The sequence below is a fragment of the Osmerus eperlanus genome, chromosome 12 (genome assembly GCF_963692335.1).
Source record: "Osmerus eperlanus chromosome 12, fOsmEpe2.1, whole genome shotgun sequence".
NCBI lineage: Eukaryota > Metazoa > Chordata > Actinopteri > Osmeriformes > Osmeridae > Osmerus > Osmerus eperlanus.
The window spans coordinates 2,047,564-2,064,130 of NC_085029.1; the positions used below are offsets into that span (position 1 = coordinate 2,047,564).

Below are 16,567 nucleotides of genomic sequence, written 5' to 3' on the forward strand. Positions count from 1 at the left end.
GTCTTCACAGCCAAGACCAGAGAAGCCATTTGAGTATTTGCAGATGGATTTTATTGAATTGAATCCTAGCGAGGGGAAGAAATATTGCTTAGTGATTGTTGATATGTTTTCTAAGTGGGTTGAAGTTTTTCCAAGCTCAAAGGCTGATTCAGGTGCAGTCGTGTTATTGCAGATGATGGCTATAGTTAGACCCAAATATGGATTGAGTCCATTTGAAATCCTGTTCGGCAGGCTGCCGAATACAGGGATTGGGCCAACAAGAGGTCAGTTGCCTACGACTGACCAATGTGAGGATGTAATTCTTAATTACTGTGCAACCTTGTCGTCTGCTTTATGTGATATCCACAGACAGGTGAAGGAGGCTATTCCTCATCCGGTGATTGGACCGCTGCATGATTTGATACCGGGAGACTGGATCGTGGTGAAGGACCTGAAACGCAAGTCCTGGAGGAACCCAAGGTGGACGGGGCCATACCAGATTCTCCTGACGACTAATTCGGCGGTTAAGATCGAGGGGAGAGCAACATGGATACACGCTAGCCATTGTAAGCGTGCACCTTGTCTGGAGACGGAAGCAGAGGATACGCGTTCCGCGTAGTACCAAGGAAAGCTCAAAGTCTGTGCGCATAGTGCAGTTCTTTGAAGGTTGCTGTAAGCAATTTGATCGTCGTTTGCAATTGGTTTGACTAGTCTACACTGTCTGAAAGAAGTTTGCCTACAGTCAACTGAAGATGGTCACTACGGATGCACGACCATGGCATCCGTTCCGACAACCTGGACCTTGTGGTATATGGGGTACAATGGGTGTTGTCATGGGACTGGCTTTTATTATTGTATTTCCGCTTTTGTATTAAAAAAAAGGTATGAATAATTCTAATGATACTATGATAATAAAGGCAATGACTTCAACTGTTTCACCTGCAACGTTCCAGATGTTGAAAAGTTGTTCAGGAATTGTCCAGTCTGTCCCACTAACTGCTATCATTACCAGAGTTCTAGTGCTTGGTATTTAAATTCCAATCTAGGATGTGCAGCAGTGCGTCCTATGCTTACTGGACCAATTGGGAACGAGGGAATGGAAGATGTTCTGATTGATTTTGTTATAGTTCCAGGGCAGAAGTTTGAATGTTTCGAGAAAAGTTCCGATATTATTAAAACAGTATTCATGGGGAACTTTAGTGAAGGGAAAGTAAAGATTGGAACTTGTGGACATACTTGGGTAGTAAATCCAGACTGTGAGGCGATGCAGTTTAGAGATGTTAATGGGACTTTACACCCTTGTTACAGTTTTGGAGCCTCTGTTTGTGTGGATAGTGAGGGAAAACATCATGTTCCACCACCTTCTGGCCCATTGGTATATCCGGGACGTGATATAGCAGATATATTTTGGTATTGTGGAGGTAGAATTAGATCCCAGTTACCAAAAGGATGGGTGGGAGTGTGTGCTAAGGTGATGTTAGTTAGTAAGACATTGATTAGGCCTTTAGGTAATGTGACGGTTGATTCAGGCAGACAGAGACGAGCTGCTCCTGTTGGATCTTTTGATAGTGGAATTTACATAGATGATATTGGAGTACCAAGAGGGGTGCCTACTGAGTTTAAAGCTAGAAATCAGGTAGCTGCAGGACTAGAATCATTCTTTTGCGTACATTGTACAGTTAACAAAAATGTGGATTGGATTAATTATATATATTATAATCAGCAACGTTTTATTCCACTGTTGATGCGATTTCTGGGTTATCAGAACAATTGGCTAAGACTTCAGAGATGGCATGGCAAAACAGAATTGCTCTAGACATGTTGGCCGAAAAAGGAGGTGTTTGTGTACTTTTCAATAATACATGTTGTACGTACATTCCCAATAATAAGCGAGTGATGGGTCGGTCACTAAAGCATTATCAAGCATGCGTACTTTGAGATTGGAATTGTCTGACCATTATGGATTTGATGATTCAAAAGGAATTTGGTCATGGATTGACGGGTCTTGGGAAATGTTTGGTAAATGGAAGGCAGTTCTTCTGTCTGTTTTGTGTGGAATAGGTGTCATTTTGTTGATACTATTGTTTTTGGCTTGTTGTCTGTTTCCCTGTGTAAGGAAGATTGTTGAAAAGACAATGGCTAAATCATTTGCCGTTCAAATGATGAACTATAGTCCCTTAGAGGATTCTGACTGGGTTCCACCATTTAAGGATGAAGAGGCTACTGTGAGTGATATGTAATTCTCTTGTTATTTTTGGGGTTATGTTTTGATTAAAGGGGGTTACGTTATTTCTTGCCTCCATATCTGTGTGGATGTTTTATATTATTTTTTGTATGCTTATGCTTTTGTATGCCTGTTGTTTAAAAAAAAAAAGTGAGGAATGTGATGGCATTTTTTGATATAGTTACTAAGAGTGTATTTTTAATAGACTGAGGTTGTGTTTAAACAAATGGATGTTGCAGTTGGTCTTAAGGTATTTATGGTGTTGGTTTATGATGCCCGATTGAGAAGCTAGGGGCACGGAGGTTGGGGGGATGTTTGAGTTCCGTGGCCTAAAGGGAGAAGGGTAGATGGATCAGTTGATCTAGCAGCTCTGACCTTTTGGCCAAGGAGATTGTGTCCTGTGTCCTGTTTGTGTTTCATTAAGGGTATCTTTACTGTCCTCATTTAGAGAAAGAGTCGTGACATCAAAAGACTTTGGTATCTTGACCTGGGGGGTTATATTGTCTTAACTGTCACTGACCAGTGTTAGCCAATCACAGAGACCACTGCATTGATGAATTGATCATTTATTAGGACATCTGTTTTAAGTGTATAAAAGCACAAGCTGTATGATTGTTCTTCATCACTCTTGCGAACGATCTGTGGTTAGCACGTCCTTCGTAATGACTGATCAGCAAAGCTTTGTTTAAATATTACCTAATTGTATAATCTAAATAAATTGTATTAAAACCACATCTCTTGACTACTCAGATCTACACAGTGCCACTTGAATTTCCACCATTACACCATACACATTGTTATTTTTGGTTTGAAATGTTTTGGTTGAAAGAAACACACATTTCTGATATGGAAATGATTAGGAAAAGGCGCAAAGCAACCCAAGGACAACAGAATGGGTTAAGGGGAGACACCCCAGTGAATAGGGATAACATATCAACATGAAACCTCCCCAGTTGATAACTAATATTAGGTCAAATATTGTTTTCATTACTAGTTTCCTGTAAATGTATGTTTAAATGAGTTGTAAAAGTTGTAAAATATGATATAATGTGCATACATTTCCAGAACGGAAATCAGAACATTGCATGTAGACAGAATGAAAATCCTTGTTTCATTTTGTCAACATATTAGAGTCCAAAGTTTTTACAAAGGGCACTTTGGATATATCTTTTTCATCACTCCATTAATCAGAGTATGGTGGCAACAGACATTGAAGAAAATATTTTGCTAATTAAGCGGCAGACCGTGTTCTTGCTCAGGTTCTCCGCATCACCCACACTATAAAAGTAGGAAGCGAAATAACGAAACGGTATATATAGTCTGTGGGACTGTGAGCACACGGCTTCGATGTGTCGCATTGGCAACATACGGCTGAAGCTGGCAAAGATAGTAATTCCCTCTGCTGAGAATCTATATCTTTCATAAAGATACTCATGAGGGAATGCAAAAGGGTTTTGTCGGTCTCTAAATGTTCTGGCTCCTCTGAGCGCACCTCTCACTATCCGCGCACCAAGCTCCACAGGATCTTCTATGAACGGTGACTATCCTCAAGAATGAGTTAGTGGGCGGGGCTTTTATACCGGTTGATCTCTGATCTCCAACTTAACCTGCTCCTGACCAGGTTAGCCGTTCAGCATGTGTTACCATGGCGATCTACCCCGGTAAAGGCCGATATATGCTTCTGCGTTTTTCGAAAAACGGACACATGGGAACGCCCTCGTCTCCGTGGAACGCCCTCTACGAGCACTCCGTCAGCCCTCGGAGAGCCCCGGAGAGCTCGACGTGCACCTCCTGAATTTTCTAACTATCCGTCGTAATTTCGGAGAGCGACTGAGAGCTACGGGCTTGGCTGTGATTGGTCAGTATTAAGAACCGCTTGCGTCAGGGGCGGGGGCGCGGTTGCCGTGATAAACAGGACGAACAGAATCCTTTGTAGCAAATGTACAAATTAGCCATTTCATCAATAAAATACGCACATTTTCAGCAACTACACTGCCCATTTCTCGTCACATTTTAATTCAGATGCTGATTTACATGTACTGTTTAGCTGAAATATGAATTGTAAAAACTTACAGCAATGGCGGTCAAAGGATTCTGTTCGTCCTGTTTATCACAGCAACCCCGCCGCAAGCGGTTTTTAATACGGACCAATCACAGCCAAGGGGTATCCGTAAAATGACGGACGGACAGACGGATAGTCAGGAAAATCAGGAGGTGCACGTAGAGCTCTCCGAGGGGTTCGGAGAGGGCACGGAGAGGGAATTCCTTGTCGGAGAGGGCGTTCCCTGTGTCTGTCTCCATAAAAAACGGAGAAGTATAAATCGGCCTTAACAAGTGATCCTCCGTCGTAGTACAGAAAACCCTGGGTTGAACCTGAAGTTACCTTGCTAACGCCAAATCTTGATTCGTAGTACAGGCCCCTGGTGTTCCTGTTCTACATGGCAGGTGATGACATTCACCTGATAATCAAGCTCCGTTTCCCTTTAGTCTGAAGGGTGGATGAAAACCAGAATTGTTTTGGCCTTCCTTTGGTTAAACTGAGTTTTAGGTTCTCAAACGTCACAGTATGCGACTAAAAATCCATCACGTCATGTGAGCGTCCTATGTTTGTAGTAATGTAATGGGGTCATTTATTTGTGAATCGCGTTACATTTGTGAATCACAAAATACATGTGCATCGCATTACATTTATTTGTGAATCATCCAAACAAATGAACCTCGCGCCATATTTACTATTGAAAGGAAAAGGAAGTCGATCATGTTATTCGTAGTTGTTGATTTTGAGAATTCTGATTGGTTTGCATGGCTTTATCCTTCTCGTAACACTGCCGCCTACAGGTTTGTCATAGTTATGATAGCGCTCGAGGGTGTATTCATGCGGGTTAATGTAAACACAAACATTTTTGAAAACGATCTTGTGTGTACGCTATTTTTGAAAACGGAGGGGCAAAAATATTTGTTTCTGAAAATACCCGGCTATGTGTAAACGTGGCCTCAGTCTCAACTCCCACAGCAGGAGCCTGCAAGATGGAAAAGCAAGAACTCATTAAGCTCTGGTCAAGGTCGTTGGAATGGATATCTACAAAAGTCACAACTGAAAACCATTTCTGTATTAGCATCACTTAAAGGCAGGTACAAGACATGGTCTTTTCTAAATGTCTCAATAACACACACAGGGCTGCAATGGATCACATTCAAAATCTTGGTTAAAAACACGCAACAGGGGCCTGTTGCACAAAAGTAGAATTAAGACATCCGGGATAAATGACTCAGCTGAGCTCAATGAAGCCAAAACATGTGCGTCCAGGCTTAATTGGTTGCACAAAGACCAAGCCAGGATGAGCAGACACGGATTCATTAAGCCAGGTGAAACCAATCCTGGATAGGTGCGCGCTCACGGCTCACTCAAATAGACCCCGCCACAGATCACAGATTAACTGATTTACCATGGCAACTAGAGCCGCGTACTTTTCCCCGTCGGAAGCACAAATCCTCATGGAGGCATACGAGGAGGTAAAAGATATAATTAAGAAGAAAGGCAACACCGCCACAGTGATAAAGCAAAGAGAAAAAGCGTGGCAAAGTATTGCAGACCGCCTGAATGCGTAAGTAGTGCACAATTACACACTCACCGCTCCGCTGAAACATCACAATTACAATTCAAATATTTAATTCACATCTCCAAAAATGCAGTTGTACTGTAATTATGAAACGGTTAAATTTTTAATTGAAATGCACTGCAGATATGAGTGAAATTGTGTAAAGTAACTCCATCACACTGTATAAAGCTATGATAATTTTTTTGATATTTTTACTGAAAACAAGACAAAAATACCAAGTAATTTTTTGCAGTGTGACTCCATTAAATGTGTGTGTGTGTGTGTGTAGATTAAACATGAACGGGCCAAAACGGACATGGCAGCAGGTCAAAATCAAATACAAGAACATTCTGCAGAATGGTATGGTCCCTGACTAATATTTAACAAAGCACAAGCATATATTGTACCCAGAAGGTGCCTGCTCACACATTGTCTGTACTGTTTTAGCAGTGAAAAAGAATACCCACAGACAAGGCACGGGTGGTGGGTCACCAAAGGCTGACCTTACCCCAGCAGAGGACATGGCCTTGGAGCTAAATAAAGGCAGGCCCGTCTTAGAGGGGATCCCTGGGGGGAAAGAGACGAGCATAGGTTCCTCCCAAGATGCCACCCGCTTCATTCAAGGTATGTCCTTCCATCTCTACATGGGATACAACCACATTCATATTGAATCAATTTGGACTGTCTGACTTTGGTTTACCTATTGCCTTGCAGTGTCTGGCAGCACTGTGTTCCTGTTAGAGCCACCAGCACAAGCACCAGACGATGCTGATCCAGTGAGTACTCCATCAAAGGCATACTGTAGGCCTGGCATGTCTTGTCTACTAGCTTCAATATGAATCCGATTAAATGTGATAGGGTGAAGGCCCCAGTGCAGCAGCAACAGCACATGATGGAGACGATGATGAGGAGGAGACCATCTCTCTGGATTCCAGAAGGCATGAGGTATCATGTTAAGACTGTGAAAGTACTATTTACTCTACAATGGTGAGGAGTCCTCATCAAAATCAAAAAATCTAATTTCTTTTACAGGACCCAGATGCTATACAGTGGGAAAACCAGCCTGGCAACATAGTGCGTATTAATAAAAGGACACCACATCCTGCCAAATTCCAGCTGCGCTAATTGTATTGTGTTCACAGAGCTCACAAGCTATCAGAAAGTTGTATGGCAACCACCTCCGGCGCCAAATAGAACTGGCAGACATAGACATTCAGTACAAGAAGAAAAAGATGGAAAATCTTGCACTGGAGTCCGAAATAAAAAAGAGGACAATTAGGAAACTGGACCTTGAAATAAAAAAACTTGAGAGGGAGGTGAGATATGCCTTCAATGTACACTGTATGCTAACTGTAACACAAATGTATTAATCATTATTTTTCTTTCCTCCCCCAGCTCCAAGAAGATGACACAGCTGAAAATAAAAATTAGGTATATTCTCGTAAAGTCAAGTGAGCCATGACATATGAGCTCTTATTGTGAGCACACAGGACGGTGGCATCTTTCTAAGTTTTTTTTTATTTTCCCAGCAATCAGTACAACCAAGTCATCGTTATAAGGCATCGCCCTCTTTTGCCCACCCCCCCAGCACCAGGTGTGGCCACTAGCCTATATGAAGGCCCAAAATTGTGTGTTCCTTTCTGCTCTGACAATGGCATGCCCATTCGTGCGAGATGTGGTGGATGAAGAAGCACTTGTGCTGAGGAGAGCCTTCAGGCGAGAAAGGGTCTTCAGGGACCGGTTGGACCCACTGGCCTTCCCTGATGACCATCTATATGAAAGATACAGGTTTTCTGCAGATGGCATCAGGTATCTATGCAGACTACTGGGTCCCAGGATTAAGCACCGCACTGCACGGAGCCATGCACTGAGTGTGGAGCAAATGGTTTGTGTGGCCTTGCGCTTTTTTGCTAGTGGAGCCTTCCTGTACTCAGTGGGGGATGCAGAACAGCTGAACAAGGCCACAATTTGCCGCACAATAAGGAGTGTGTGTCTGGCTATCAAAGCATTAGCAGATGTCTTCATCTCCTTCCCTGGCCACAGAAGACTCTGTGACATCAAAGAGGAGTTCTATAGGATTGCAGGTAAGAGGATCTACAAATTACAGGACAACTGTTAACACATAGTAGGATACTCATTACTTTGTGTGACAGGTTTCCCCAATGTCATTGGTGCAGTGGACTGCACACACATAAGGATAAAAGCCCCCTCAGGTGCCCATGAGGCCGATTTTGTGAATAGGAAATCCTTTCACAGCATTAATGTTCAGGTGAACATAACTTTTTGATATTGTCCATTGACGAACACTCTGCATTGCCAGTGATGTGCATTGATTGGTGTAATATTCCTCATCTTATGATTTCAGATGGTCTGCAATGCTGACTGTGTGATCAGCAATGTTGTGGCAAAATGGCCTGGCTCAGTCCATGACTCCAGAATCTTTCGGGCCTCTGAAATCTATCAGTGCCTATCACAAGGTAAGCCACACAACCCCTATTTATAACCATCATGGCTGTGTCAAGAATATCACTGTGTTTATGAGGTAGTAATGATGAGATTTTGTGTTGACAGGTGAATTCTCTGGTGTGTTGCTGGGAGACAGGGGGTATGGCTGCCAGCCTTTTCTCCTGACACCTTTCACAGACCCCCAGGAAGCACAGCAGGCCTACAACCATGCCCATGCCAGGACCAGGGCCAGAGTTGAAATGACCTTTGGCCTCCTGAAGGCACGCTTTCACTGCCTTCACAAATTAAGGGTCAGCCCTGTTAGGGCATGTGATATTACTGTGGCTTGTGCTGTCCTCCACAATGTGGCCTGCCTGAGGAAGGAGAGGGCCCCCAGAGTGCCACCAGCCATGGACTGGGACAATCCGGCAATCTTCCCTGATGACGACAGTGGTCGGCTGCTGAGGGACCAATATGTGTTGAATTATTTTAGTTAGTATGTGTGCTTTCAATTTTGGTTAAATATGTCCTGCGGTGGCAGAGGAATTTGGGTTTTTTTGGGTTCGTTTTTTTACGAATTTGGCCTCTTATGATGTTTGTGCGGTATACTGTGTGTAATACAAGGCTGCAGGGAGGCTACTGCATCCATTCATTTGTCTGTTCAGTTGATGTGTATGGATTTGTCCTGCATTTATTTTAGTGTGCAGACATGCAGGGTGTGTTATATACAGACCTTTGAATGTGTATGTATCATTTTGTATAATATGCTTGGATTCTGTGCTTTCCATCTTGTAGAGTCACTGTGACTTCAGTTTCGAAAGGAGCTGATGGTTTACCTGCTTTGTTTTGTCCTTATTCAATAAAGGAACATAATGTTACACATTGTGTTTTTATATTCATATGGAATGTGTATTTGTTTATATGACAGAGTACTAGGGCCACACTGAAGAAAAAGGATAAAGTCATACATTTATGAGGCTGGTTCTTTCTGCAGAAAAGCTACATATTGTTTTTACAGTTTTGATACTTATGACAATGTGATACTTAATATTCTGGCACATCAGCATGTCTTTGTTTATGAAACCATACTGAAGTACAATTTCACGAAATGCCCCACATCTGTCATTTTAACAACTGTCCTCCTTTAAAACAACTGGTTACAATATTATGACTTGTGTTTTTTTCCCCTCTGTGGCCCTAATATTCTATCATTTTATATATAGCCTTATAGTCTATGGGAAACTGTAAATTATCTAATGATAGCAACATCATCTAAAAATCATTTTTTATCCAAAATCATTGAAATTAATGATCACAAACGTTTAAATAATGACAGTGGGTCTAGTTATATGTGATAACAATGTATAGTGAGCAGTGAAATAACTATTGGTTTCCATTTGTGGTGACTGCTGACTGACATTAGGGATGAGATTAAATAGATCCTGGAATTTAGCCTGGTCTGGAGCAGGCTAGCTCCACAGAATAAATCTCCATGGTAATTTATACCATAACATATCCTCCTGCCCCCTATCCATCTTTAGTGCAACCGGATTACGGATCAATTGAGCCAGGATCACCAAGATATCCTGGCTTAATCCCTTATCCTAGTTTTGTGCAACAGGCCCCAGCTCAGGATGCGCAACATTACACCTCTAACAACTGGAGTTTACATACTGATACTGTGTCTGCTAGTGGGGGTCTTAATTTTTTTCAACTGCTTACACAATTATTTATTTTTTAAGTGTCCTCTTTTTCAAAACTTTACACACAAATCCAAGAATTGCACATGCAAAATGCCTCACTTCTCTTGCAAAATGAAGGACTGCATTCAAAATATCACAAACATTTGTCTTACGTTGCAAACACCTTTGCCATTATATTATATTTTTGGATATATCATATACTGTACACAGTTACTCAAAACCTAAAGCTCTTCTTTCATGAGCTACTATGTACATTTATGTACAAGATTGAAAGTAAATGGCATAGATTTTGAAAGATTCATGGTAAAACACAAAAACAAGATTGAAACCAAGCTATACATTTTTGTACTGTAAGCATTTGTGGGTGTGAATACAGTGTGGCGGGGTGCTCTGACTATGCCACTCACATATGGGGTGAGAGACCCTCAGTTGAGTGTCAAACTGCAAAGTGTTTTATGAAATTGAATACTGAGTCAAGTGAGGAATCTTGGCTGACATTAAGAACAGCAGCTTCCAGGCCGTGAGGGATGCTTAGGAAGTAAGGCTGTTTTCAGTGATTCACCTGTAGAGGCAGGTGAGGAATGCACTTCTTGAATTTACTCAGCCTCAGTGTTGAAGTCTGAAATGCCAGATGAGCAGGAGACGGCAAAGCAATGACCTCCTGCTCAAAGAGCATCATGATGACTGGGGGGAACACAGTTGGGCTGCAGTCGTTCAGGCAGGCTGCTGAATGTTTCTTGGGATCAGGAATTATTATGGCAGACTTGAAGCATGGTGAACCAGCTGGCTGGATCAAATCAAAAAATCAAATCAAATTTATTTGTATAGCCCTTTTTACACGCAAGCATGTCACAGAGGGCTTCACATATGCCCATAGAACTGCCCCTCAACCAACCTAAACCCTCAAGGATCGTGATGGAGTTGACAATGTCAGTGTGCACACCAGCTAGCTCACCTGTGCAACCTCCTATCACACATCTCCCACAAACCTTGGAAAAAATAAAGGCATGTATTGTCATTTAAAAAACTGAATATAGAATAATAAATTAATAAATACAGTAAAAGTAAAAGCTCAATTTAAAGACTTTTTTTCACCATACTGCTGTTTGACAGTGATGACAACCATGACATCAGTTTGGTTTAGTGTGGCTGGGACACACCCCTGGAAGAGGGACTCAAACCACAAGAAGAGTCAGGACACATGCATTGCAAATAAGCAAAAAATGCAAGTATATGGTACGCATTCAGTTGAAGGCTATTCAAGTTTTAATCAATATTCCCAGTACAGTTGTAAAGCAGGGTTTGAGTTTGTGATGCAAAAACATTCATGCATAGTTAATAAAAAAAATAACGATCTCTGCACAAAACTTAAGTTTTGAGTTTAAACTATATGCCTTCTGTTGTGACTGTTTGTAAACAAGTGTACACACATATAGTTGGTATGACTGCTAGCACCAAGTGTAGCTACCTGTAAGTAATTCCAAAGCTTCATTTTACGGTATGAAATATTAAAGGAGGTGCCAATGTAATAAAGCATTGATTAGAAATGTGCTCTGGTGATGGGATGCCTGCAGCAGGACAGAACCAATAAGATAAGTAATTAGAGTGAGAGGGAAAATGAGTAAGGGGGAGATCCAGCCCTGTGTCTGTCTACAATGTTTGTGGTTCTCTATCAGGAGTAGAGACAGTCAAAGGAAAAAGGCCTGATGAAAATTGTTGCCAATCACAACAGACTGGTGCTTAGTCCAGATGACCAATTAAAAACGCTGTAGATAACGGACTATTACAACAGAGATGTGTAGACAAACAAAAAGGACTAAGGGCAAGCAGTCAAATCTATGATTAAATATGTGTTTGCTTACTCTGTATGTCACAGGGTTGGGTTTAGGAGTGCACTCTATTCTCTGTAACGTTTGTTTTATATTGTTCTGCTTGTGAGACACATAGCTGTACCTCGAAACATTTCATGTTGAACATGGTATGTTGTCTTGTAGAGATGAGTTTGCAATGTCTATTTTGTCATTTTTACAGAGGGTCCAAATCAAAACTTCAAGCTGCAAGCAGCCTTCAGTGGCTAGAACTGTGGCTATAACAACATCAAGTCACCATTATAGTTTAGATTGAAGTATTTAATGTACTAAACCATACTAATGTCACGGCCATTGTTGAGCCCAGGGGGCTCTTTTATAAAACTGCGTAGAATTCATGTGAAAACGTTGCATTCATTCTGCTTCAGTTTCCTTTTTATAAATGCTGTAAATTAAACGTGAACAAGAGCCTTGTCCCACCCAAGTAACGCCCATGATTGCCTTTAAATGGTCATTGCCACACCCCAAATTAATATTACAGTTTTTCTTGATTGCTTAAACACAAATTTCAAAACCATAAGGCCATTTATCTAAAAAGCACACCCATATCCCTAAACTATAAACACTATTCGCCTGTTTTGACACGAGTCAGATTTGTTGAACTATCACTGCAAAACTCTACACACAAATCCCTTAATTTCTCATCACCTACACCATGTGGTCAATTACAAATCACTAGCATTCAATATTGTTCACCCAAGTCAGCACAACCTGAGCACAATTAGCACACATATACCCAGGTGGAAACACTAAGGGCCTCATTTACTAACAATGGCGCAGTTTACGCTGCGTCTGTTTTTGCGAGTTCGGTAATAGCGCCCGCTATGCATCCTCATTTTGCGTAATATTTATCAAACCTGACAGTCATCAGGCAATCAGCGCATACTCTGCCCATTAGTGTAATTAGCGCGCCTCTAAAAGAGCAAACAATGGGCCCGCATTTATCTGTCATGGATCTTTCTACTGTAAAAAGAAAGTGCAAGCTTAAATTTAGCGACGAGGAAATTGACATATTAGTGCATGAAGTTACAGGAAACAGATTTGGATTGCCATAACATAAAAATCAACTCGTTATCATCTACACGGAGAGAAGTGGAGGAGGTAAAAAAATGGTGGCAAGACATAAAGCGCAGAACAAAAGAGAAGGTAGCGTACAACCGGGCGCAATCGAGGAGAACCGGTTCAGGTCCACCAGAAATAGACACGCTATCTACTATTGAAGAGGTGGTGCAGCAAACACTCGTTGCCGAACAGGTGGACGGTGTGGACGGCATAAGTACTGCTGAGATCTCTGTAAAGAATTATGGTATGTGTGGTCTGTTATGATACTGTTGTTGGCTATATGTATGTTTATATCATTTATATGTCAACCCAACCGATGGGGTTAAGTCATTAAAGATTGGGTTATATAGTTACTAATCACAAAAAAAAATCAGAAATGGAACAGACAGGAGGCGTTTTTTTGCCAAGTGTATTGGATGCCATGTTTGTAACAATTGCACCTGATCCTTTCACAGCGTTTGGGGAACCCAAGGTTTCGTCTCAGCAGTCTCCTGTGCAACCTGCCTCGTCTCAGCAGTCTCCTGTGCAACCTGCCTCGTCTCAGCAGTCTCCTGTGCAACCTGCCTCGTCTCAGCAGTCTCCTGTGCAAGCTGCCTCGTCTCAGCAGCCTCCTGTGCAACCTGCCTCGTCTCAGCAGCCTCCTGTGCAACCTGCCTCGTCTCAGCAGTCTCCTGTGCAACCTGCCTCGTCTCAGCAGTCTCCTGTGCAACCTGCCTCGTCTCAGCAGTCTCCTGTGCAACCTGCCTCGTCTCAGCAGTCTCCTGTGCAACCTGCCTCGTCTCAGCAGCCTCCTGTGCAACCTGACTCGTCTCAGCAGCCTCCTGTGCAACCTGCCTCGTCTCAGCAGTCTCCTGTGCAACCTGCCTCGTCTCAGCAGCCTCCTGTGCAACCTGCCTCGTCTCAGCAGTCTCCTGTGCAACCTGCCTCGTCTCAGCAGTCTCCTGTGCAACCTGCCTCGTCTCAGCAGTCTCCTGTGCAACCTGCCTCGTCTCAGCCTCCTGCACACAGGATGACCATAGATGACATGCTGATGAAATGCTGTTAACTGATCAATGCGCCCAGACGAAGGCCCATCAACTGATATCTGGTAATGTGCAGCAGATGAACCGTGAAATGAGATGGAATAATGGGTAGGTAAAGGAGCTGGTTTATGCAATGAATGGATTGGCCAGGGCAGTAACCAAATTATGTCACCACCAGCAACAGACCAACGACTGCCTAAGGACCATCGCTGCAGGCATGGTCAGTGGTCTGTAGGGGACCTCTGACGTCTTATCCACACCAGCCTCCACGTCTGCACCACCTAAACCTGTTCCAGCCACACCTGCAGCCTCCACGTCTGCGCCACCTAATCCTGTTCCAGCCACACCTGCAGCCTCCACATCTGCACCACCTAAACCTGTGGCATCCAGACCCGCGCGATCCACGCCACGCACCCCAGCAACACCTGAACCTGTTCCAGCTACATCTGGTTTGAATGCATGAGCTGTCGGATAATATCGCTATGTATGTATACATATATATATATATGTCGCTCTGGATAAGAGCGTCTGCTAAATGACTAAATGTAAATATAGATATGGCTAGACAAATTATTTTCCCTAGTGAAATTAAGGTTCACTGTAAAACATCCCCCAAACAATGCTTACCAACTGTACCGGTCCTAGCACATTTGGCGCCCTAGTCAAGATTTATCAACCCCCCCCCCCCCCCGGGAGCGCTCAGTCATTGAGTATGTATGCTTCCTGCTTCCTATTTCTGTAAACGTGCTCGTTGATTGAAGGTGGGAGTGTAGGGATATGAGTGCAATCAATGGCTCCTATAATGTTCAAAAAGTTTGCAATGTGAAAGAATTCTTGTTTGATGCGTCTTATTTCTGCGTTAGTTAGTAGTGGTTTATTGTATGTATTGACCAGTGCGCCATAGTAATGCGTTGAATACCTGAGTGAGTATGTGGCAGAGTGAAGGCTGCGATATTCCCACGGCTGATGCAATGACTGTTTGAAATGATCCTGATGCCAATATTTGTAATGTTGCCAGGAGTTTAACGAGTGCTGGGATAGAATATGAACGCTGAGTGAGAGGTTCCAGGTCATCTTTGATTTCGTCCAGTAATTGAATTATTGCATGGCTGCGTAATCTTAACGTCGGATGATTTCTGGTTCGCTTAATTGGAAAACAGTGATTCTCATGGCATAAATAACCCTAACCAAGAAAGCACAACAGAGGATGTACTTCCTACGGCAGCTGAAGAAATTCAACCTGCCAAAGACAATGATGGTGCACTTCTACACAGCCATCATTGAGTCCATCCTCACCTCCTCCATCACCATCTGGTACGCTGCCGCCACTGCCAAGGACAAAAGCAGACTGCAGCGTATCATCCACACTGCTGAGAAGGTGATTGGCTGCAATCTGCCTACCCTCGAAGACCTGCACACCTGAAGGACCCTGAGGGCGAGCAACGAACATTGTTGCCGACTCCTCCCACCCTGGACACACCCTGTTTCAGCTGCTCCCCTCCGGCAAAAGGCTGCAGTCCATCAGGACCAAAACCTCACGCCACAAAAACCGCTTCTTCCCAACCGATCCTGGCCTCTTCAACAAGGCCAAGGGTTCACACTGACTTCATGACTCAATGTCCTTAAAACACACTGCTTTTCGCACTGCACTACACAATCTTGTACCATTTGTATTTTTTGTAATATTTGTATTTTTATATTGTAAATTACTGCAACTTTATTGTATAGTTTATTTTAATTCTAATTCCTGGTTTACACCTGCTTTTAACCTGCTGGGTGTTTCACATCACAACGCTGTGAATTGTGGATTGAGCTGACAATACACCGCACTGCATACCTGAGCTGCTGCTCCAAACCTTTCCCAATTTTTTCCCTGTTAATCGCTATAGAGTACGTATTACTTAATTTATTTTGTCTTTCCCGATTTAATCTACACATTTATAGTCTTATTTATAGGTTTACTCGGCGCGGATTTCTTCCTTGGAACTCGACGCTACTGTACTTGTGGCGGTTTTAGCTAATTGGAGGCCCTGGGCAAAGAACAATTTTGAGGCCCCCCCATAAGCCGCACCCCCCCAGAACGAGCCCTTTGTGTTTGTGAATCGGAGTATAAGTCGCACTTTTTAGGTAACAACGTTACCGTTGCGCCGGCTAACGTTTAGCGGACCATTACTCACGATTGATTACTTTCCCAAAACGCACCTGCGTACAGGACAGCTTGGATACCGATCTAACTAGACATCATTCGCAATCAAGGTGATAACTCAAATTATGTAAACTATTATGTAAAAAATGTAATAACTAGCATTACACATATCAAAACAGAACGAACACAACAATAGAACTCCAAACGCTTATTTAATTTAGCCCTTAACCTGTTTACGCTCCTGTTTCGCCCGCGAGACAAAAATGCTGCCTCCCCCTTCCTCAGTTACGACGCACTAAATTCTAAAAAATATATTTTTTAGACGCTACACATGTTATACATCGTTGGAAAGCTACGATTCTTGTGCTTCCATTGAAATAAACCAATTCAAGATCAAGTCGCAATAGCAAGCAAAGTCAACGTCTTTTTCCGGTGAACATTCCTTCAACAATGCCAAAGAAAAAAGTTGTACTCACCCTAAGTTGTTCAAATAGGTCCAGGTGTGCAAATCATGCCATC

At 42.7% G+C, this 16,567-nt stretch overlaps 1 protein-coding gene across 4 annotated transcripts; it reads left to right on the forward strand.

Annotated features, from left to right (window-relative positions):
• Positions 1–5,433: 5,433 nt before the first annotated feature.
• On the forward strand, positions 5,434–9,125 carry LOC134031025 (putative nuclease HARBI1). 4 transcript variants are annotated; one of them, XM_062474493.1, is made up of 12 exons: positions 5,434–5,808; positions 6,092–6,162; positions 6,250–6,426; positions 6,517–6,578; positions 6,661–6,747; positions 6,835–6,876; positions 6,945–7,118; positions 7,198–7,233; positions 7,332–7,886; positions 7,956–8,071; positions 8,168–8,279; positions 8,374–9,125. In XM_062474493.1, the coding sequence occupies exons 9-12, from the start codon at positions 7,415–7,417 to the stop codon at positions 8,742–8,744; spliced, it is 1,071 nt and encodes a 356-aa protein (XP_062330477.1). In that variant the 5' UTR covers positions 5,434–5,808; positions 6,092–6,162; positions 6,250–6,426; positions 6,517–6,578; positions 6,661–6,747; positions 6,835–6,876; positions 6,945–7,118; positions 7,198–7,233; positions 7,332–7,414; the 3' UTR covers positions 8,745–9,125. The 4 variants fall into 4 exon arrangements, with proteins under 4 accessions (XP_062330477.1, XP_062330480.1, XP_062330479.1 ...); XM_062474494.1 differs by lacking the exons at positions 5,434–5,808; positions 6,092–6,162 and having other exon boundaries at positions 6,204–6,426; XM_062474496.1 differs by lacking the exons at positions 7,956–8,071; positions 8,168–8,279; positions 8,374–9,125 and having other exon boundaries at positions 7,332–7,598.
• Positions 9,126–16,567: the final 7,442 nt, after the last annotated feature.

Coding starts and splice junctions, on each gene's coding strand:
- LOC134031025 (XM_062474493.1), top strand. CDS start 7,415: ATGAAGGCCCAAAATTGTGTGTTCCTTTCTGCTCTGACAATGGCATGC. Junction 7,887..7,955: donor GGAGTTCTATAGGATTGCAG/GTAAGAGGATCT, acceptor TTTGTGTGACAG/GTTTCCCCAATGTCATTGGT. Junction 8,072..8,167: donor TTCACAGCATTAATGTTCAG/GTGAACATAACT, acceptor TTATGATTTCAG/ATGGTCTGCAATGCTGACTG.